General features: G+C 42.8%; 2 protein-coding genes across 2 annotated transcripts in view; both read right to left on the bottom strand.

Moving 5' to 3' along the window:
- Positions 1 to 1,739: 1,739 nt before the first annotated feature.
- On the bottom strand, positions 1,740 to 15,040 carry TRMT10B (tRNA methyltransferase 10B). The gene is made up of 9 exons (XM_019949016.3): positions 14,977 to 15,040; positions 11,532 to 11,734; positions 10,840 to 10,948; positions 10,094 to 10,218; positions 7,934 to 8,086; positions 6,699 to 6,777; positions 5,981 to 6,048; positions 2,700 to 2,823; positions 1,740 to 2,100 (listed from the first exon to the last, which is right to left on the bottom strand). Exons 2-9 carry the CDS (start codon positions 11,715 to 11,717, stop codon positions 1,994 to 1,996), a joined length of 951 nt encoding a protein of 316 aa, XP_019804575.1. The 5' UTR covers positions 11,718 to 11,734; positions 14,977 to 15,040; the 3' UTR covers positions 1,740 to 1,993.
- A 4,435-nt stretch (positions 15,041 to 19,475) lies between these two features.
- The window catches only part of FRMPD1 (FERM and PDZ domain containing 1), an 84,578-nt gene continuing 81,833 nt past the window's right edge, over positions 19,476 to 22,220 (bottom strand). Inside the window, exon 17 of the mRNA XM_019949125.3 lies at positions 19,476 to 21,987. Coding sequence (XP_019804684.1) covers positions 19,604 to 21,987 — 2,384 coding nt within the window. The 3' untranslated portion in view covers positions 19,476 to 19,603. The remainder of the gene's footprint in view (positions 21,988 to 22,220) is intronic.

The raw sequence follows: 22,220 nt of genomic DNA, 5'->3' as shown, positions 1-22,220 counted from the left end.
GGCTGCCACTCATGTTCTTGTGGGTGAGACAAATCATTATAAAGTAATGATGTAGTTTTTTACAATAAAGTTTACGAAAAGTTACTATTATGGTTTATTTGATGTTAACTCCCTTAGTTTTGCTAGAGTGCAGCTTCTATAATAAACTGCAAGTGAGCATTAAAATAAGTTATTTTCTGATGATAGTAAAACATGTTCACCAAAGAAAATGTAGACTATGTAGAAAATATAAAGCAAACAAAAACCACCTGTAATCCTATTGTTTAATGGGTGAGTATGTAACAGCTAACAATTATCGTGTGCTTACCACGTATCAAGTATTGTTCCAAAAGTGTTCTGCATGGATTAAATCATTTAGTCTTAGTAACTGCAAAGACACTTAACCTCCCAGTTGAAGAAACCGAGGCACAGACTTTAACTTGGCCTACATTCTCAACTATTTGTGAATGTATATTTTTCAAATTAGAACTGCAGGATTACTTTATATACTACTTTGTTATATACTTTGATTCAAACAACATTTAATGTATTTCTTTCATGATTGCTATTAAAAATTCAATAGTTGTATAATATTTCATTTTCATGTTATAGGATATTTTGGACATGTCTAGTTTTTTGTTGTTCTGTAGATAATACAATGATTAGGATCTCTGATTCCAAGTCTAGCCAAATCTTAACTTTGTTAGGATCATTTCCAGGAAGCCAAACAAAAAACTACCTGCCTGGGTTTTGAAAAAATAGTAGAGGTTTGTGATGGAAAGGAAATTTGCATTTTAAGCAAAGCCTTTAAAGGTGAAAATGAAGCCTGACATGATCCAGGTCAGTGGTTCTGGGGTCAGAGACCTCCCTGATAATATATATAAGAGTTACAGACCCTGAAGCCTATCTATAGGAGGTCCCTTTTGGATGACAGAGATTATAGAACTCATTCAATATGTTGATAAAGACCAAGCAGCATTATATATTCCTAAAGATGTTTCCTGAAGACTGGGCCATTTTTAAGTAGTAAACTGATATAATATATCAAGTGATCATAGCTGTTGAGGGAATAAATTGTGAAGGGGAGGGGACAGAGCACAGAAGTAACCTTTTGGCTCTTTTGAGATATAGAATACATTTTCTGAATTTGCTAGCAGCTTAGTTACCAAGTTTACTAACCCAAACTGGCCAGAGTAACTGAAGCAACTCTACCTGACTAGGACACGAGAAAAGATCACCGAGATTTAGGTTACCTAACATGCTTGTGTCAGATGCAATGTATTTTCTGGCTCTTTTCAAGTTAGACTTATCAATACTGTGTTTTTGCTTTTCATTTTGACCTGTTAATCACAAGTATATATGAAGAATCTAGTTTGTACAAGGCTCAGAAGGATACAAAGGTACTCCCACAAATTGTTAGGAGACTACTTGTTCAGAAGAGAGAAGCCCTCCACGCTCATACTCAGAATAGGGGAGACAGAGTAGGAGCCATAGATGGAAAAAAGTGCTATGGGGGGGCTTAAAGCAGGGCTAGGTTAGGAAAGGCTGATCCTGCAAAGCCTATGTACAACATATTACTTGAGTTGGGGAAAATCAGCATGATCGAGATGGCTGGAGAAAGTCATACAACTTTATGATGCCCGTGTAGTGAAAATTAGACTCAATAGAATAATACTTACTTGATTATTTAAGCTATCTCTAAAGAGTAGGTATTTCACAAATAGATGTACAGAAGATGAATTAACACATCCAAAGCCATGTAGTTGTAGGGCTAATTCATTATTATGTAAACTTTTTAGTTAGTCAACATATATCTGGGCACTTCCTGTGAGCCAGGCACTATGGGAGATACAAAAGAGCATAAAATATGGTCCCTGTTAGTAACTCCTATCCCAGTGAAGAGCCAAGATGTCAAGTAAAGGCAAATGAGTACCACCACCATCCTCTGATCTGTTCTTTGGTCAAGGCAACTCCAGCAACTTCACCTCCTGCAGCTGCAATCTTAGGCTGTCCATCATTCCACTGAGTTCTGAAGAGTATAGCCTTTTCTGGAAGAAACTCCTTTCTTCAATGCTTCAGGCCAGTTTTGAGTCTCAAAGTAAGTGGACAGGATATCAAACACTGTTAGAAAGGTAAACAGAAAACATAGTGGCCATACAGAAGAAAAAGAGAACTAGTAAATGACTAATGAGGAAAAAAGTGTTCTGGAATATTTTATTCAACAAACTTACTCTACCACACACGGTACTAGATCCTGGGGAGACAGAGGCAAAGACACAGGCCCTGCTTACCTACAAGGACCTCAGCCTACACTGAGAGATACAGGCCTGTGAATGGACAATGCTGCAACAGAGAGGAACACAGTACAATGGGAACAAAACAAGCCCTGACGTGGCCTGGGATGTGGAGGGGAGCAGCCAAGATGCCTGTGAACTGAATCCTGAAGGACAAATAGGAATTCACTGTTCAATGATAGATTGAAGGCATGGCATTCTAGGACAAGGGAACAATTTCAACTACCTTTAACATAGTTGGGAACCAGGAAGAAAATGAAAACTGCCTCTGAGAGGCCAGAATACATGTCACAAAGTACATACAGTAAAGTGCAAGCATATCAAGTCACAGGGGAGACTGCTTCAGGGGCCGTTTATACTGAAACACAATGCAAAGAAGCAGCATCAGAACTAATACACGTTAAGCATGAGCCATGTGAGCAGTACCTTGATTGATGGCCAGTATCTCTGAATGATAGTTCTTCCCATTCTGGCGTCTGATCATGTATTCCTGGATTGGTAAGCGAGCAGTCTTGACAGAGTGTTCTTGGGCCTTTTGAAATGTCACCTTCTGTAAATCACAAATATTCTTCTTATAAAAATAATACACAAAGATAGTCTCATTGTAATATGCAGAGCAAACTGTAAGAATCCTCATGTACCACCACCCCAATTTCCATCTGTAATCATAATTAAATGATAAGTATTAAAATTAAGTAGCCTATGGTAGAATGGAAGAAAATGTAGATAAGGAAAAATGGCTTGTGCAGCAACACCTCACTTATTTGGGATTCATTTATCTGCTGGCTTCCACTCACTACTACTTACAACCAAGAAGGAAATAAGTAAAAAGAGGCACATCTGCAGCCACAATCTGCATCCAAAAATCCAAGCCGTCTAACCAATGAGAGGAGAACACTCCTGGCCCTAACTCAGTAAGACCCAATTCTGGACATCTGGAGTTTTCAGTCATAGCCAATTGGCAGCAGCAAATTAGAAATAAGGGAGACAGGATTCGAGTCAGGTATACCACCAGCAACAAGACAGCGTTAAGGTATGACAGCATATAGCCCAATGAAAAGGAAAGGCTCTGAAAACTACAAAAAGAAGGCAGAACTCAAAAAATCCAACAATCTGAGGCCATTTAGTGTCAGAGTACAGTAACTAATGTCCCTTTAAAGATGTCCCTGAGTCATGGACTGAACTTTAAATTATACTCACTACCTGGTAAGAAACTCTGGGAAGGTCATCTACCTATTTGTAATTTCAGGATTAAAGGTTTAGATTACTGAGAAAATTAGCATACTTAGGTTTGGAAGGGACCTCGGTAGTTAACTATTCCACTCCAACCACCCATCCAATGTTTGTCTATCCTCTATGAACTTTCCCAGATGGCCTCTGGCTTTAAATGGACAACCCTTGTGACAGGGAGTTCATGCATCCTAGGGTAACCCATTTCAATTTTGATAGCAGCAGTTAATAGGAAATCTTCTTGATATTGAGGCAAATTTTCTATTTTCCCTGAGACTTCCAGTCATCTGTCCTAGTTCTGTTCCCCCAGGGCCACACCAGGCAAGTAAAATGGCCCTTCCACAAGACAGCCATTCAGACACTTGAAGGCAGGGATCATGCCCTATGAATCCTCTCATCTCCAGACTGACAACCTCAGTTCTGTTGACCTTTCCTTGACTATGATTTAGTTTTGAGTCCCTGCATTACTCAGGTCAACCTCTTCTGAACTTGTTCTAGCTTGTCAATGTCTATTCATTTACTGTCCCATATTGACTGGCCACTGTGAGTATGGTCTAACCAACTAGAACAGTGTGAAGCAGGCCTAGCACCTTCTTTGTTCTGACACTGGACTACCTGCCTCTCAGATTCACATGAAACACAATTCCGAAAGAGGACATCCAAAAATGTTTTAAGTGATGCAATTCAGATGGGATAAAGGTACAGCTACTTAAAGGACTTCTTTGAAGGATAATACTCCTTTGCATATATGAGCTATGATTATGTTTTAAGTCTATTCCTTTATAATCACTCTGAACTGAAGTACAGAATTCAAAGTTAGTAGGAAACTTGGATGCTGCCCTGAAGGAGTTTATAGTCTAGTTTCTGTTCTCTGAACATTTAAAGATAAAATGACTCCCCTTGAAGAAATCTTGTTCTTAGCATATTTCTGTGAAGAAGCCAAACTCTTAAGTAACAACTAAACAAATCTTTGTGCCAGTTATTTTTCAGTTTAAATGTTGGTGGAAAATAAAAAGAGGACAGTGTGTTAAATTTGCACATCTATAGATCATACACTGCTCACTGGCCCTCTAGAATTGTCTGCTTCAAAAAAGGGGATGTCACTCTGCTGTGGAAGACTGTATTTGGTTGTTATGTCTCTTTAATCTCTTTTAACCTTAAATAGCCCCTATGACTATTTCAGTTTTCATTACATTGACTTTTTTGAAAGTCTGGTCCAGGTGTCTTGTAGAATGTCTCACATCCTGGATCTGTTTATGATTAAATTCAGTTTAAACATTTTCTAATAAGAATACTTCACAGGTAAGATTCCATCACATCAGGAGGTACATGTCACTATTGGTGATTCTAAGTTTGATCATTTGTTAAGATAGGGACCTCCAGATCACTTTATTGTAATGGTACACTTTTGTGGGCTGGTACTTCGAGACCACTTGGAATAGTCAGTTCCCTCACAACCTTTCGTTCAGTCAATTCCCTGAATCAATGATTACACTGAGAGTGACAAAATGATGATTTCTCAATTCTATTATGCATTTCTCATTTATTAACTGGCATTCTTTAGAGCTCTCTCCTCCCCCACCTCCTGCCCATTTTTTAGATTATCACTATGGAGTCATGGAACTCTTTTTTAGAATAAATGCAATTCAGTTAAGTATCATCTGTGTCAAATATGTGTATGTATCTCATATATACATGAAAAAATATACTCACATATATGAAAAATATATGTATATAAAATATACCCATAAACACATACTTGTGTGATCACAGACTATATCAAGAGGGATACACAAGAAAACCATGGTTGCCTCATGCAGCAGATACTGGGTGACAAGGATGAGAGGCAGACTTACTTTTCACTGTGCTCCTTTTTATACATTTTAACCATTATATCATTATTTATTAACTATGCAATATGCTAATTAAATATTAAAAAATTATCTCAACAAATATTTGTATAATAGAAATATATTTCAAAACTCCAATTATTCCAATAAAATTCCAATTCAACAAAAGAAATCTGAATGTCCTACTAAGGTAGAGATTATGGGATAAGACTTCTGTCAACAGGGAAGATGGCCTAAGAAGGAACAAACTGCTCTTTCACAAAGAACAAACAGCTGGTAAGAATGCTGAATCAAAGCTTCCTTGGTCAAGATCAGAGTCATCCTTGCAGGACTGAAGAGAGGAGAGAAGAAAGGAGTTCAATAATGGTTATTTATGTAATTACTAAATACTTCCCATTCCAGTCCCTGACTGGATTCTGTCAGGTCAGTGTTGCTGACATTGCTGATGAGAAGAGAGGGAAGTTGGCAAGTAGGAGGGCCAACCTAGGCAGAATAGGCTCTTACTTCCTATTGCCTCTGAGTTTTTAGGCCTTTTGGCCTAAGATTATGACAGGGCAAGGATTTCTTTCTCTAAAAGAAAGTGCCACTTTTCAAAATGCAGTTGTCAGGCCTAAAATGTACACCTACCTTCTGAATGCTTTCGTCCACAAGTCCACCAAGGATGTAAACTTTGTTTAGATCAACATCTTCAAGAGCTAATGAAAAAATGAAGGCCACTGAGGTCAATCTGTTTTATAATTTCTAAATCCAAAGACTGTAAAAGGAAAGAATTATTAATGATAAAAGTAGAAATTTAATGAAATAGAAAACAAAAAGAGAGTAGATTTGCTAATTAGATTTGCTAATTCCCTGGAAAGATCAATTAAATGTCAATTAATTAGACATATCTAATCAAATATGCAGACTCAAATCACCATTAGGATTCAGAAAGGAGGCAAAATGTCAAAGGAAGGTAAAATTGAAGAGAATACTGAGATCAACTTAATACAATAAAATTGAAAATTATGCGAAATAGATGATTTTCTGGGAAAAAAATATTTATCTAACATCAATCTGAGAAGGGTCAATGTGAGGAGGTGACAAGGAAAACTCATGAGGATTACCAGGTAACTCACAAGCTCCAGCTGAGGATGGAGACCCTAAATCTGTGCAGCTCTGTGCACATGGCAGGACAAATATGAAGCATTCAGTGAGGTCTCTGTCCATAAGAGGTGTGCAATTAACGTCCATTCCTTTTTTTTCTTGGATACACCTTGGGTGGCTTTAACAAACTCTGACCCCGGGAATAATGAAATAAAGGGCTGGATGCAATGTGCTACATGAATGCATGCAGTAAAGTACATACCATGTTCTGAGTCAGGAGTCAGGTACACAAGGGTTTCCAGAGGAAATAAACTAAAGCAGTCTTCTTCTGTTATGTCTAGCTGAAAAATGTAAACAATCCAATGTAGTGTGAACTACGTTAAGACACAGCCCACGCTGCAGTAACTAGTTACAGAGCATGTAGTTTCTATCAGGCATGGCTCCAGGTACATCAAGAGGATACATGTCTGACAACCTGTTCTCAGAAAGTGCCCAGTTGGGTAGCGGAAGTAGAAAGGTACAGACATTCGATCCTACAAAATGAGACAGAAAGTGGTAATGAGGCCCTAAGAGACATACCGGGAGCATGCCCCAGGACTACAGAGAGGGAATGACAACACCAGGGACAATGTTCTAGCAAAGGGAATGCTGGAACTGGGTTTCTGAAGAGGTGAGATTGACACACATACAAAAGGAAGAAGTATTCAAAGTGGAGGAAATCACCTAAGAAAAGCATGAAGACAGGAAAGCAAGGGGACTGAACTACGTGGCTCTTAGAGTGGATCTGTTCGGCTCACATACAGGAATCATAAAACACATACAGAAAAGTAAAGCTGGGAATGGCTGTGTTACAGGAGGGATCATTAAGGTAACAGCAACCACGACTAACTGTGCAGCACCACATAGGGTGCTTTTCACACTCGTTGCCTCAGAGGACCTCTCTGGAGAAGGCCACACTACCCAGTCTCAGCTACATAATGCAAACACACAAGGGCACTTTTAGTGGCACTTCTTAGGCACTGATCTGGATTCTTGCCTGTATGTCAATCACTACATTTAAGAGATCCTAGAGAAAGTATTGAAAGTAACTTAGTACTCCATAAAGCTCATCTTAAATCCATATTACTTCCATAAGGATTCTCTCTTTCCCCCAAAATTCATGTTCCCTAATTCTGCACTAAGAACAAGAAAGGAATCATGGCATGTCCCTAAAACATTCCTGGTACATAGTCTAGCATACAATACACTGGATACAAAATACAGCCCTAGATACTGGTAATATTAGTTTGCCAATGCAGTGGAAGGATGAAAATTTTGAAACATAAGAACTGATGAGAGGTTCTAAATTTTTAAAGATTGTAATAGTGAAAACATATAACATATACACATAAACATTTTTTTTACACTGAAATGTGAAAAAGTAAAAAAAAATTACTATTACCCCCTCCAACCTACTTTTCAGATGACAATCCAAATAATATGCAAAATGAGGCTTACCAGATAACTAGAAAATCCATCATTCATCCTCAAACACTCTTCATACAGGGGACTGTCTGTGGTGAATCCAGTGAGGCAGATCCAAAATGGCCTGTCAGCTTTTTTATTTGAGCCATACAACCTTCGGATCTGTCCAGCCAGTCTACTTAATTCCTTCGAAGAAGTAAGGACAATTTATGGTAGGAACATGCCCACTCTTTCTAAATTCATTATCAACAAATGGTTACTCAGTAAGTTCACTGAATACTACTCTGGGAAAGCTCATGAATTCAATGGCCCTTTTACTCCAGGAGTGAGTACATGCATGTATGCATGTGTGTTACATCCCATGGTATCACACCTTATAGATGAAACTTAAGGTAATGATACTAGCCCAGAAAACCAAGACCTCTCCCTCCTTCTGGATCTGCTGATATATATGTATATATAAATATATACATATATATATATAAAATTTTTCTTTTAGCTTTTACCTAAAATCTTACCATGTGGGCTTCCCTGGTGGCAGAGTGGTTACGAATCCGCCTGCCAATGCAGGGGACACGGGTTCAAGCCCTGGTCAGGGAAGATCCCACATGCCGTGGAGCAACTAAGCCCGTGCGCCACAACTACTGAGCCTGCATTCTAGATCCTGTGAGCCACAACTACTGAGCCTGTGAGCCACAACTACTGAATCCCACGCCTAGAGCCCGTGCTCCACAACAATAGAAGCCACTGCAATGAGAAGCCGCGCACTGCAATGAAGAGTAGCCCCCGCTCACTGCAACTAGAGAAAGCCTGTGCCCAGCAACGAAGACCCAATGCAGCCAAAAATAAATAAATAAAATAAATAAATTTATATATATAAAAAAATCTTACCATGTGATGGTTACTGTTTATCAAAAAGAGATTAGATTACTGCACAGATGTTTTTATACTCCATCAGTTAAACTTGGCACCTTCTCCCTAACTTCAGGAGCTGTCATAGGTTTGGAAGTTTTAACTTTCCATTCTGATTTATTAGAGATATCACCCGTGTAGAAAGGTAGTTTCACAATCTGGCCTGATTTGGTTCAGTACAGGAAAAAAAAAAAAAAGCTTTGGATTTGATTTAATCTGATATCTCAATTAATATACACATTAGAAAATTCTTAGTTGACCTTTTCAGAGGACTATAGTTAGAGGTTCCATGGAAGAATCCTAGATCCTAATTTCTCTGAAAAACATGCAAACACTAGCATGTATAACAGGGACGTTGGAAAACACAGATTTCTTTTGTGGTGTAAGGCCTAAAATCAAGGCCCAATATTGTGTGCCGCTTTGATAGCTGGTGAAAATAAGAGGCCTTGAATGGCCTAACTGCAAGTTCCCCTCCCAATTCTGCTCCCATGGATAAGGTTCACTAGCTAAACAATTTTTTTTTTTTAATCAAAGGGATTCCTTTGATAAAGGGTTCCTGCTATCCCTGAGTAGTGGGTTTCAATTCTCTGCCAGCCCATGGAATTATTACAGCAAACCAATCACATCTTCCTGTAGGAATCTAATTTCTTGATACTACAAAACCTACCCCCCACGGCCCCTGGTTGTTCATTCTGTTCCCGAGTGCAATCCCATGTGGCCCTGCATGATGTCCAGTGTCATCCTCCCCTCGGGCTGAGTATATGTGACCAATAAACTGCTATAGATCTTATCTGTCCAGTGTCGAGTGTTGTGTGTTCAGCCATCCCCAGAATCATAGGGTGAAAAATCCCTCCTTCACCGACAGGGCAGCTTTTTAAAACACACACATTGTAGAAAGACCTCCCACCAGGTAATCTCCCCACAACATGCAACCAGGCGAATATTCCTCTCCCCGGCAGAAGGCCAAAGATTTCATCTCTGGAGAATTCAACCTGAAAGTCTCCATCTAGACTGGGGATACCATAAGCACAGAGGCAAAGGCAGTGGGCTCAAAACAGAAGATAAAGGAAAAATTTTTAAACTAAACCATATATCTATTCTCTTCCTGATTCTTTACAACAGCCATCTCAGAACTTAGTAGCCATGTGTAGAAAACTAAACACATCTGCTGGTTTACCAGAGAATCATAGAAGCTGGAGCTGGTCATGTTCTTTGTGAAAGCTGTTCCCACCTGGACCTCCCTCAGGTGAGCAGGAATTCAGAGTTCAGTGGATGTTTTACCTTCTTAGACATGTGGTGGGTCATACTCAAATCGATACAGAGTCTTGGTCCTGAGTGTTTGGCTTGCAAAAGTCTTTCCTTGGTTAAGGATCTCAGAAAACGTTTGCTGTGCTGGGGGTAGATGCCTAGAGTAGAAATATCAGAAAGGAATAAACGTGGAAAAACTGAAAAATGTTATTCAGTAAGAAATAAATCTCCCCAGCCAGGTGAGTAATTTTTGCATATGAAGAGAAACTGGAAGCTCATGCAAGGTATTCATTCATTAGGCAGTTTAGGTATAGCAGAATGGTAAAATGAGTGCTCTGGAGCACACTGCTGGATCGAAGAGTTCAGTTTGTTCATTTATTACCTATATGATCTTGGGCATGTTATTTATTTCTTTGAGCCTCAATCCCTTCACCTAGAAAATGAGGATAATAAAAGTACTTACCCTTATGGTAATCCATGTAAAATTCTTAGCACTGAACCTAGCACATAGTACTGAATAAACATTGGCTGTTGTTGTTATCATTCTTTCTACTTCTGAGCTTATAAACACATACATGCACTAGACAGCTATATTTGAAAGGCAGCCTCAAATGTTGCTCTCTTTGATACTTTGATTCCCAACAAAATAGGCTAATAGGTCCTATCTCCCAGATGTTTGTTTTACTTAAAAACACTATCCCTAACTCTCCTAGGAACAGGCAGATACCAGTTTGCTAAGAAATAAATATAATTACACCAGCAATCTGATTTATTGTTACCTGAATTTTCTACACGATTGGCTTTTCTTCTTTCTTTCTCTTGTCTTCTTTTACTCTTCTTTGCTGCAACTATCTTTTCCCAGTGTCTCTGTTTTCTTTGGACATTTTTCTTATGTTATCCAGAAAACAAAATTGTTTGAGAACTTCATAAGCACCAAAAAGGAAAATGAATATTAGAAACAGTTACTTAATTATTTTTTAAATTTAGATTAAAGTTAGGAGAGAAAAAGGGTATTAGTCTTAAAAACAAAAATGGGAGGGAAGAGATATGGGAACATATGTATATGTATAACTGATTCACTTTGTTATAAAGCAGAAAGTAACACACCATTGTAAAGCAATTATACTCCAATAAAGATGTTAAAAAAAAAAAAAAAAAAGGACTAGATTGCGTTTAGAGAAAGCAGAACCCCAGAAAAGAGATGTGACATGCCCAAGGTCACAGTAAATTTATTAGGGACAGGGTTGAGATTTCCTGACCCTTCTGAGGTGTACAAAAATTCCTCTTAAGTTTACTTACTTTTTCTATGACTCAAATGGAACTGAAACCTTAAGCCAGGAAACTCATCCCTCGGAATACACCTAACTCATTCCCAGTCTTTTTTTTTACCAATATCTATCCTTAGAACAGGGGTCTCTGGAACATTCCGTCGTCTCAAAGCCCGTGACCATAAACAATCCATTCCACTCACCGAGCGCCACACTGCATTGCTTGTAGGCAGGGTCATCTCCTCTCGATGCTCACATTCCACGTCAATCTGTAGAAGCTGGAAGCTTTCAGAGATGCCATCTTCACCTGTGTCCTCTAGGGTGACTTCTTGCTCCTGCAGCACGTGTGACTCTGTTTTCTGAGAGCTCCCTTCTAACTTCCAGTCCATGTGCTTAGTCCTCTGTCCTTTTCACCCAGATTAGGAAAAGGCACAATTATGTGAGACATTACATTATTTAACTTGCAGAGGTATTTCCCTATATCCAAATGACAAACAGGGTTACTGCATTACTGAAGGAGTAGAAGTGTGTAAAATACTAACACAGATTAACTGAACTGAGAAAAGCATGTGTGTCTTCTAGAGAAATAAGTCAGCACAGAAACCTTTCAGTAGTAAGGAAGCCAAATTCACTTCTTAGAAGACAAGCACAACTCCTGACAACCCCAAGAAATCAAAGATTATTCACTGCTGCAGTGACACAGATAATGAGTTCATTTACTGTATTCTTTGAAATGCACGTATGAGTTGAGGGCGAGACAGAGATGGCAAAATCCACCTATCCCATTATGTTTCTGTTTATTTTCAAAACCATTCCTTTAGCAAATATTTACTGAGCACCTACTCTATGCAAAGTCCTGTACTAGAAACATCCTGGGAGGTTCACAGCTAGCCAAAAATTATGGTGAAGAGTGGCCCAAAACCAACCAAGAATTCTAGGTTGCACACATTCCCTCCCCCAACTCAGTATCACTGCAGCAGAAAGCCACAGTCATAGTGGAAACGGCTAATATCCATCAGAAGTGCTGAGGTAGAAAAAAATGAAGAACCATTGTTACAACACACTTAACTAATGTAATAATTTCAAAGTGGTGTTCAAAATCCTTGAGGAAGATATGACTAAGAAGTGTTCTAGTCTACAGCTAAGTGTCACAAAGAATGGTATAACCATTGCTCATGGCTGCTCCTCTGAGCCTAGTGTGCTACCTACGTATTAGGAAAAGTGTATCGTTGAAAAAATAAATTATGTAATATGATCCATGCACATGGTAAAAAGACTTAGTTGTAAGAAAAGTAATGATCAATTCTCTGACCCCTTCCACCTTGGGGGGGTGGGGGAGCAACACTTGTTAACCAGCTGTTTTTAGTTCTGGTAATTTACTCCTTAACCTGAAATCATATGCTTACACCATTACTTCCTGATTCATCAACTTTCCCTATGAAACACTAAAACTCAAATCACTTTAATTAGCCCCTTTTATTTTTAGCTCTTCTCTTAGTTACCTTGACCTTTAAATTCTTTTGAGGTATAATTTATACACAATAAAATGCCAAGATTTTAAAGGGTGTAGCTCAACAAGTTTGTGTGTTGGGAGGGATGGTGGGGAGAGGTTTGAAGGGGTGGGAAGTGAGGGATGGGAATATACAAGCTCAATGAGTTTTTGACAAGTGCGTAGGGCCTGTATTACCCACACCCCATCAAGATATAGAACATTTCCATCACTCCAGAAAGTTCCCTTCCTTCTGCACTTTCCAAGTCAATCTCCATCCCACTCTCACTGCTTTCCAAATGCAATCATTGCTCTTTTTTCTATAACCATAGATTAGCTGTGCCTTATGTTATTTAAATGGACTCAAACAGTGTGTACTCTTTTGAACTTGGCATTTTGCCCCACAACTTGTTTTTAAGATTCATATATATTGCTTCATGTATCAGTAGTTTGTTCCTTTTTATTGCTGAGCAGTATTCCACACATGAATATACCACAATTTGTTTATTCTCCTGTTGATAGACATTTGAGATTTTTCCAGTTTGTGGCTTTTACGAATAAAGCGGCCAAGAAATTCTCATACAAGCGTTTTTGTGGACATATGTTTTCCTGTCTGTTGGCTAAGTACTAACAGAATTGCTGGGTCATAGGATGGGTGCTATTTAACTCCTAAGAAACTGCACTCAATTTCCCAGAATGATTGTAACATTACACACTGCTGTCAGCAGTCTGTGAGAGTTCCAGATGGTCTGCATCATCCCCAACATTTGCTGTTGTCAGGGTTCTTAATTTTAACCATTTTTGTGTAGTGGAACCTCACTGTTTTAATTTGCATTTGTTTGATTATTAATGATATTGAGCTTTTTTTTTCATGCAACTTATTGGTAATTCATAATATATCTCTGTGAGGTTCAAGTTGATGACATTGAAATTAAAATGGAGTAATAGTTCAGGAATACAAAAATGGGGTTGGGTGGCCATTGAAGATCTGGTCTCAGGCACGGCTGCATCACTGAGAACTTGAACTTTCTCTGAACTGTACCACACCCAAGGACACCATCAGTCATACTCTAACACCGGCCAGCTGCAATATTACGGTCTCAAGGTCTCCCCTTGTAACTATGCAACCATTTCAGACCCCAACCAATTCTTACTTAATAAACACCCTTACTTCTTGCCACCTCCAATTATAATTCTTGATAAATAACTCATGTAACTAACTGTAACCTTGCAGTTTTTGCCTTTATAAGCTTGCCCCATTTTGTAGCCTGGAGGAACACAATTCAAGTGCTTCTTGAATCTGTGTCTCCCATGCTATAGTCCTCAATGTGGCTAGAATAAAACTCTCTTCTATTCCTATTATAGATTGTTTACTGATTATTTGTCTGGACACTTACAATGGCCTATATTGATAATTAATGATCATCCATTGTTCTCTGCACTATCTGGTCTACTTGCTGTTGCTGTTCCTTAAACATACCAAGGATGTTCCCACCTTAGCGCCTTTGCACTTGCTGGTCTTTCTATCTCAATCCTCTTCTCCTAGATAATTATATGACTACCTTCCTCACTTCGTTCAGATTTTCATTAACCAACATGGCACACTTTTTACTTATTTTTTTTGTCTGAATTTTCCCCTTCCTATAATGTAAGCAAGTGTTCTGTTTGCTTCATTCACTACATCCTCAGTGCCTGGCAACGAGCTTCGTACATAACAGACGCTCAATAAAGACTTGCTGAATTAATAAATCCTCCACTCCACCATCTCTGCGTTGACAGAGGCCTCAGAACTTTTTTCTAACCCAAGTCCCACCTGATGAGCATATCCCTGGGCGCTAAGTGATGGAGACTTCTCTCATCTCCTCGTTCTAAGTTTCAGCCACCAAAGCCGGCTCCACTCCTCGGTCACCTTCAGCACTAGAACACCCTGACCCCAATCTCGAGTGTACACCGCGTGCAAGCCCAGTCTGGTCCATAAGCTGCGAGTACGACGGGAAGCAGGAAGGAACAGCGCCAAGAAGGTGGGGGACATGAGGCCACACGACTGCTGGGCGGGCGCCTGCTCCCCAGGCGCCTGTCTGCCCTGCCCGCGAACGAGGCGGCATTCCCAGGCCGGACCCCCAGCCCCCACCCCTGCCGGCAACGAGGCCCCGGCGTACCTGATCCCGTCACCTCACGCAGCAGCAGAGAAACCCACCAAGCCCCACCTCCGACTTCACTTCCGGTTCCTGCCCCTCTCCGAGTAGCATTCTGGGAGTTGTCGTTTTCAGCCTAGCGGCTGTGTGTTCCGCGAAGACTTGGGCTTCGGCTGCCGTGCCCACGGTAGTACTAAGGAGCTGCGTCCCGCTAGAAGGTTGCCGCGCCTCACTGAGCCTCCGTTTCCTCGCACGTTAGCTGGGCATACAATCCCAGCCGCTCGCCGACCTCACAGGGCTGCTGCAGGTGACCAGGCGCTTTGATGGCTGTCAAGGGCTGGACACGGCGAAGGTGGGCTGAAACCAGACTCGAACCACCCCTCATCTCGCAACCTGGGGGCCTTGCCTTCCCCTGGTCTCCCTGGGCTTCCCCACAACCAGAAGAGCCCACGAGCTGACATAGTTCCCCTCACCACTAGCTGGCCATCCAGGATCATAACAGATATCCCGGCTTGGGCAGATCACGAATTAGTCTAGCCTCTGGCCACTCTCCCTCCTCTTTCTCGCCTCACAAATCCACGGGGAAACTTGAGTCTCAGAGACCTGAAGCGACTTGTCCAAGCCTTGGCCTGATAAAAGCTATCAACCACTCTTCCCTTTATTCCTGCAGTCCTAGGGGTCTCATGCTTTCGAGAGACCCTACCATGAATGAGCCTGAAACACCTCCTGCCCAAGAAACCACAGCCTTGTTGGATCCGTCCTTGGCCTCACGGTTTCCCCTCAGGACTTTTCTTTCCACAGCTTCTCCAGCACCTCCCACCCCATCCCCAGTCCATGCTTTAACCCATCCTTTATAATCTGCTACTGGAGCAACTTGTAAAATACTAAAACTAAACATGCTTTCTTCCTCAAAGGGCTTTTTCGGAAACCCAGCTGTCTTCTCTGCTCAGAAGCTGGCCTTGGCTTTCCACTCAGCAGGACTTGCAAAGTGGCTCAGATGGTCTTCAGTTGCTCCCACCACACCTTCCAGTCCCTGCACCTTGCACTCAGCTGTACCGAATACCTTTCCTCCCTCCCTGCCACTGCTCTGGTGTCTCTTCACTTTTCAATGAGCTCATGAAGCTCATTCAAAAGTGGGGCTTTTCCCCATATCAAGGCCACCTAGCTGGTATCACTGCCCAGCCCCCTCCGGCGTCCATCCATTTGCCGAATGATTATGTGTCTCCCTTACTCCAAACCCTCAGTGGTTTCCCATTGTAATTGGATGTAAAATCTAACCTCCCCAAGGCCTTGCATGGCCTGGTTCCTGGCTGACCCTCCGACCTCATCTATCACTCTTTCTCCAGCTTGCTGTGTTCCAGTCACACCCATCTTCTTGAAATGCTTTAAACACAACAAAAGCCTTTGCAGTTACTGTTCCCTTTTCTCTCACTTTTTACATGGCTGGCTCCTTCTTTCTTACCCTTTAAGCTTCTGCTTAAACCTTCCCTGTTCAGAGAGGGCTTTACTGACCACCCCGCGCCCCCAGGGAAGATTGGCTTATCCCAGCCCCATCTTGGCACTCTTCGTTTTCTTTATTTCAATCTTCACCTATCAGTAATCTTTTTTTTTTCTATGTCTTCCCTGCTGATTATAAGTTCCTCGAGGGGACTTACATCTATCATGTTAGTGATTGTATTCCTGGTGCCAACGCACAGTAAATATTTGTCAACAGGATAAACAAACAAGTGATTTTTCTCCCTTCTTGAGAAAAACTTACCTTCCTATCTACCAAAATCAGAACCTGACACACAATAGCTACTCAATCAATACTTTTTTTAAAAAAAAACACTACTTTATTTTTATAAATTTATTTATTTATTTATTTTTGGCTGTGTTGGGTCTTCCTTGCTGCGTGTGGGTTTTCTCTAGTTGCAGAGAGCAGGGGCTACTCTTCCTTGCGGTGCACGGGCTTCTCATCGTGGTGGCTTCCCTTGTTGCGGAGCACGGGCTCTAGGTGCGCGGGCTTCAGTAGTTGTGGCACACAGGCTCAGTAGTTGTGGATCATGGGCTCTAGAGCGCAGGCTCAGTAGTTGTGGTGCACGGGCTTAGTTGCTCCATGGCATGTGGGATCTTCCCAGATCAGGGCTTGAACCCGTGTCCCCTGCATTGGCAGGCGGATTCTTAACCACTGCGCCACCAGGGAAGTCCCCAATCAACACTTCTTGACATACTAGTTCTAATTAATGCTGCCTCCTACAGGAAGCCTTCCCTGATCACCACTCCCCCCAACACCCCCAAATTACTTCTCTCCTCTGAGCTCTTACAGCACCTTATCTGTTCTCTTTGGTAGTCCTGAGCACACCATGCCTTAGGTAGGTCTCTATCTCTACATGTCATCTTACCTCTCGGACCAGGAGCCCTTGCAGATAAGATTCTCACCCAACTATTTACATCCATAATCCTACATCAGGCACCCTGGCATGGGTGTACCATAAATGTTTGTTTAAAGAAATAAATCCGCCAATATGTTGGTGGGTGGAAAAATGAAGGAGTGTAAATATCCAGTCGTTTCTCAGTCATTAAACAATTGATTCTTGTGTTGGGGAGTAGGCAGTCCTGTCCTGCTCTCATGTAGGGAGCTGTGTGTCTCAGAGAAAGTGATAAACATGGCAAACCCCCTGTACTTTAGCTTCTCAACAAGCAATGAGGGGTTGCTTCAGAACTTCTGGGACTTAGTACACCTCATGGAGGCTCAGAGCAAAAATGCCAGCTCCATACAGTAGCAACCCAAGGAAGCTAACGGATTTGAGGGGAGAGGAAGCAAAGGAAGAAGGAAACAAAACATCCGAGTGCCTGTGCCTGAGGCTTCACAGTCTCCATCCTGCCTTCCATGCGAATTTATTTCTCACAATAATGCTGAATGTGTATTATATAACAATCTCTAGTTTGGGGTGTTGTGTTGATAAGAAAATGTATTCAAGTTATCCAAATAAGGCATCTGGCACATTGTAGGCCATCACAAAATGAGACTAGTGTTATTTCCTTTTGTCATTTGGGGAAAATGAGGCTCAGAGAAGCACCTATAACAACACTGCCAGGATTCAAGCTCTGATTGCGTTGAAGTCCTGAGCTCCTTCCCTAAGCTTGTGAACACAGTAAAAGTATTCAAGTCCTGTTTAGCATCATACAATTTTTAGTATTTCAGTGTCCTATTGTTCCTATTTTCCATTGTCATGAAATCACTTTAAATCTGTTTTCAAGAGCCTTATTTAAATTTTATTCAAAGGATTCTGTGGAAAGAAACAGGCCTTTAAGAAAATAAATCTTTTCCTGGCACTAGTACTGGTTAACTGGCTACTAAGTAACTGGTAACAGGGGATGGGTAGATTCTCTTCTCTTCTCCCCAAATATTGCTTTCCTTCTGATTGGCAAGAGCTTGGGTATGTCACTTAACACCCTCACCTTTGCCCTGCTTTTGCTGGGTGAAGGAGAGAAATTAGGGAACTTTAGAGGAAACAAATTGCAGAGGAAGCACTGAGCCCACAACTGATCAGGAGCCCCAGAAGGACCCCTTGAGTAAACTCTGATAGCCCAAAGTGAGTGTCTAAACCACCTTTTGCCTGGACAGAAAAGCCAGGGGAAAAAGACCTCCCAAGGCTGTCTTCAGGTCAGTTTTCCTGGAGTCTGAAAACAAAATGCAAGGAAGGGTTTCATACTAGGAGAAGAATCCATAAACTTTGGGGATTATTACTAACTTTTTTTGAGTATTTACTAGATTTCTACCCTACAAAGCAGGCACTAGTATCCCCAATATTCAGAAGAGAAAACCAAAGCACTGAGAGGTTAAGTAGCATGTCCGACCAAGGTCCCACCAAGATTAACAGGGATTAAATGGCTCTACTGGAATTAGTGAGAAAGGTACTGAATATATTTCTTTTGCTCTAATATTATTCTTAAAAAGGCAAATCTAGTTCAGGGTTTTAATGTTTGCCTTTTTAGATATTTAAAATGGATAGAGGGTGGAGTCAATTTCAGGTAACGCACAGAGCACACACCTGGATATGGGGGGCCAGGCAACTAAGGTGCTTACTGCCACCTAGTGGCAACCTATGCTTATCGCAGCGAGGCCGCCAAGAATACCAGGCCTCCAGGCGCAGGTGCTGCAAAACAAAACTTGTGAAGGTGGAATCTATCAAATATCCCAAGTATTCACTCCTATTTACAGAGGTTATTGCCAAATCAGTGTGATGTGAGAAGTCAAGACAATTTTTCAGTGGCTCCACCTTCCTCCCTCATCCCTGCCTTCTTGGGACAGTTTGTGGCTTCTTGCTTCCACACTCGCAGGATATGCTCCTCCTAGGGTACACACATTACTGATGGCAATCTGCTTATCTGTACCCACCCAGAGGGGCTGTGAGCATCCTGGCCAGGGGCAGAGGCTTGTCTTACTCATCTTTATGAATAAGCCAGTGAATGTTTGTTGAACAAATATGAGCGGATGCTTTTGGCCCAAACTTGTCATCACTCTGTATGATTCAGGCAAAGATTAAGCAGCAGTTTATTTGAACACCCTAAATAATAAACATTTGAGAGGGGTGGGCAGAGGAATGGTAGGAGCTGCTCAGGGAAGTGTCCAGGGCAGGGCAGGGGGTCTGGCCAACTGGCCCGCTCACAGGGCAGTGGAGAACCAGAACTTCTGGGTCAAACAGAATACAGCAGCTGTGAGGGCCGTACACTGACGGGCCAAGAGTTTCACACTCAGGTCATGGTAGCCTCTCTCACAGGTGAGCTTAGCGGCCTCCACAAACTGGTGGTAGGTGTACACCACATCCCTCAGGTTCCCCGCTGCCTCTCTGTGTCGGGTGGAGCAGTGGCTGCAGGCTGTGAACTGGAAGCACAGGCCGGCCAGCTGGACCAGGTGCTGGAAGGTGTCGCGCACAGCACCCTGCATCTCCTTGGGGGACTGGTCCATTCTGATCACGTGCTGACAGCTCAACAGGAGCTTTTGGGAGCCCATGCAGAGGCGGCTCCGGCTTTCAGAAAAGTGCCAGGTGCACTTCTCAGGAGGGTGCGTGTTCCCATTTCCCCAGGAAGCTTCTAAAATGTTCTGTAATTCCAGCAAGCTCTCCGTGAGTTGGATGAAGCCCTCCGGGGTGCTGGCAGGGGCAGCTTTCAGCTGTCTCAGAGCCCTGGTGCAGTACTCTGGCCAGATGTGGCTGTTCCTCGACAGGGGCTCAGTGCTGCAGCTGTGGACCCGGGCAGGCCTCCAGGGCAGGGCCAGCTGGCCTCCTGCAGAGGGTGGTGAGGTGAGGGGGGCTGTGGGGTGTGCTTCCAGGCCCCTGTCTTCCTCCTCCGTCTCTGGCTGCAGGCCACGGAAGCACGTGGCATAGGAGAACTGGCAGCTGCACTGCTCCATCCCAGTTCTAGGGGCCACAGTCTCATTCACGCCTGCAAACCCCGAAGATGTGGCCGTCCTGAGACTGGCAGAAACTTTAGGATAGCTTTCTGGGGCAAAGCACAGGAAAGACTTCTCATTAGGAAGGCACATGCTAGGGCTTTTGTCTTTGCTTCCTGGCAGTGAACAATGATTTGAACCTTCTAAGTGGGGCTCCTCTTGGGAACACGGTAGTGGCTCTGGCAGAGAAGGCCCTGGATTCAAACAGACCTGCTGAGGAGTGTCCCTAGGGGTGGTATCTTCCCCTATCACATGGTTAGGTGGCTCTGCCTTGACCTCCTCCAGAGGGAAAGCTGATGAAATGGTCTGGTCCCTAAGCAAGAAACCCAGGTCTAAATCCAGCTCTGCCAATAGTTTTTGTTCTTGGGCCTGGCAGGCTTGGCCTGGGGTTTCTCTGCTTTGTCCTTGGGGGTCTCTGGGGGAATGTGGTGGGGTCTGTTCAGTCCTTGTTACAGGAGCCTCCAAGGAGAGGGAGGCTACCATGCCACCAGCTGGAGCACTGACACCAACAGTCTGTTGAACAGCATTCAACACGTCACCCTTGGGGTCACCTGGATCCTTCTCAGATTCATCATGAAATAAGTTGGCGCCACTTTTGTTTGTAACTTCTCTGTCATGTTCCAAAGATAGTTGCCCTTGCTGCTCCTCCTTCGTAGGGAAAGAAGCCATCTTCTCTTCTGAATTTATTCCACATTCACCACTTCTAGGCCTGTCTCGAGGAGACAACAGAGACCCTGTGTCCTGGGGGGCAGTTTCTTGCATATGATTTGTAAACAGAGATCCCAGTCCTCTTTCTATCTGGACTCCTCCCAGCTCTAGTGTGTCTCCTTGAGAGATATTATGTGGCCCTGGGCTGATGGTCAGGCAGACTCTGTCTGGGTTCAAGTCAGCACTGGAGAGGGAGGAGGTGCTGTCCCCAAGCTCCATGGCAAGTTCTCGGGGGGCACTGCCATCCGAGTCTTGAAATGGAGATGAGGTCTGGGGAAGCTCTACCTGAGCCGTATCTGGGCCAGATAAGCCTGCGTTGGGACTGTGAGGAGTGTTTGCTGGGGAACTGGCAACACTGGCGGTCAGAGGGGCAATCCCAGAATTCTCTTTATGGCTGGGGTCAATCCGGAGGCGAATGGCAGAAATAGAAAACACTCGAGAGTCGATGACCGACTTGGTTTCCATGGTCTCAGGCTCCATCTCCATGGCCCGGGAGGCTGGGTTTTTGCTCTTGGTCTCCCTCAGGGGAGCCAGCAGCCCCAGGGCCTTGGTCTCCAGGAGGCCAGGCTCACCCTGCACGTCTTGCAGACAGGACACAGTTGGGGAGGGTGCACTGAGGGCCAGGTAGGGCTCCCGGTCATAGTAGCACACGTCGTCCACGCTCTCCAGGGAGGCTGATGGCATCAGGGGAAATGAGACCTGACAGGTGTAGTCGGTCTTTAGGAAAGACCTTCTTTTCCTCAGGGTCTTGGCATACTTTTTCACCCCTCCCCTTCTGCTTGGCTCTCTTCCCCCTGGCTCAGGATTCAGGCTGTCCTCAGGGCTGCAAGAGCTGGCCTTATTCTGTGAGCTTGTGGCACTGGTTTCTGCAGCAGAAGCAGCTCTGAGCCCTGAGAACCAAGAGAGAAAAAAGAACATGAAAAGCACAAAAACAAAGAGACTTGTAGATCTTGGGCTCAGGACTCAGGATTGCCTGGGTTCAAATCCTGGCTGGGCTGTGTAACCGTGGGCATGTTAAATCTTGAGCTCCTCAATTTCCTCTTCTGAAAGATGGGGATGATCACCGTGGTAGACCTTTTTTGGTTCTTGGTTGCCCAAGATCCATTGCCTTATCTTTTGGTCA

The sequence above is a fragment of the Tursiops truncatus genome, chromosome 6 (assembly GCF_011762595.2).
Source record: "Tursiops truncatus isolate mTurTru1 chromosome 6, mTurTru1.mat.Y, whole genome shotgun sequence".
Taxonomy (NCBI): Eukaryota; Metazoa; Chordata; class Mammalia; order Artiodactyla; family Delphinidae; genus Tursiops; species Tursiops truncatus.
Note: the sequence above shows the minus strand (reverse complement) of the source record. Positions and strands in the feature narration are given on the sequence as shown.

Excerpts from the sequence above, each read along its gene's own strand:
- TRMT10B (XM_019949016.3), bottom strand. The coding sequence starts at position 11,717 with ATGGACTGGAAGTTAGAAGGGAGCTCTCAGAAAACAGAGTCACACGTG. Across the intron at positions 10,219-10,839 it reads CAATCGTGTAGAAAATTCAG|GCATCTACCCCCAGCACAGC; the intron begins GTAACAATAAAT and ends TTTCTACTCTAG. Across the intron at positions 6,778-7,933 it reads ATGGATTTTCTAGTTATCTG|CTAGACATAACAGAAGAAGA; the intron begins GTAAGCCTCATT and ends TACATTTTTCAG.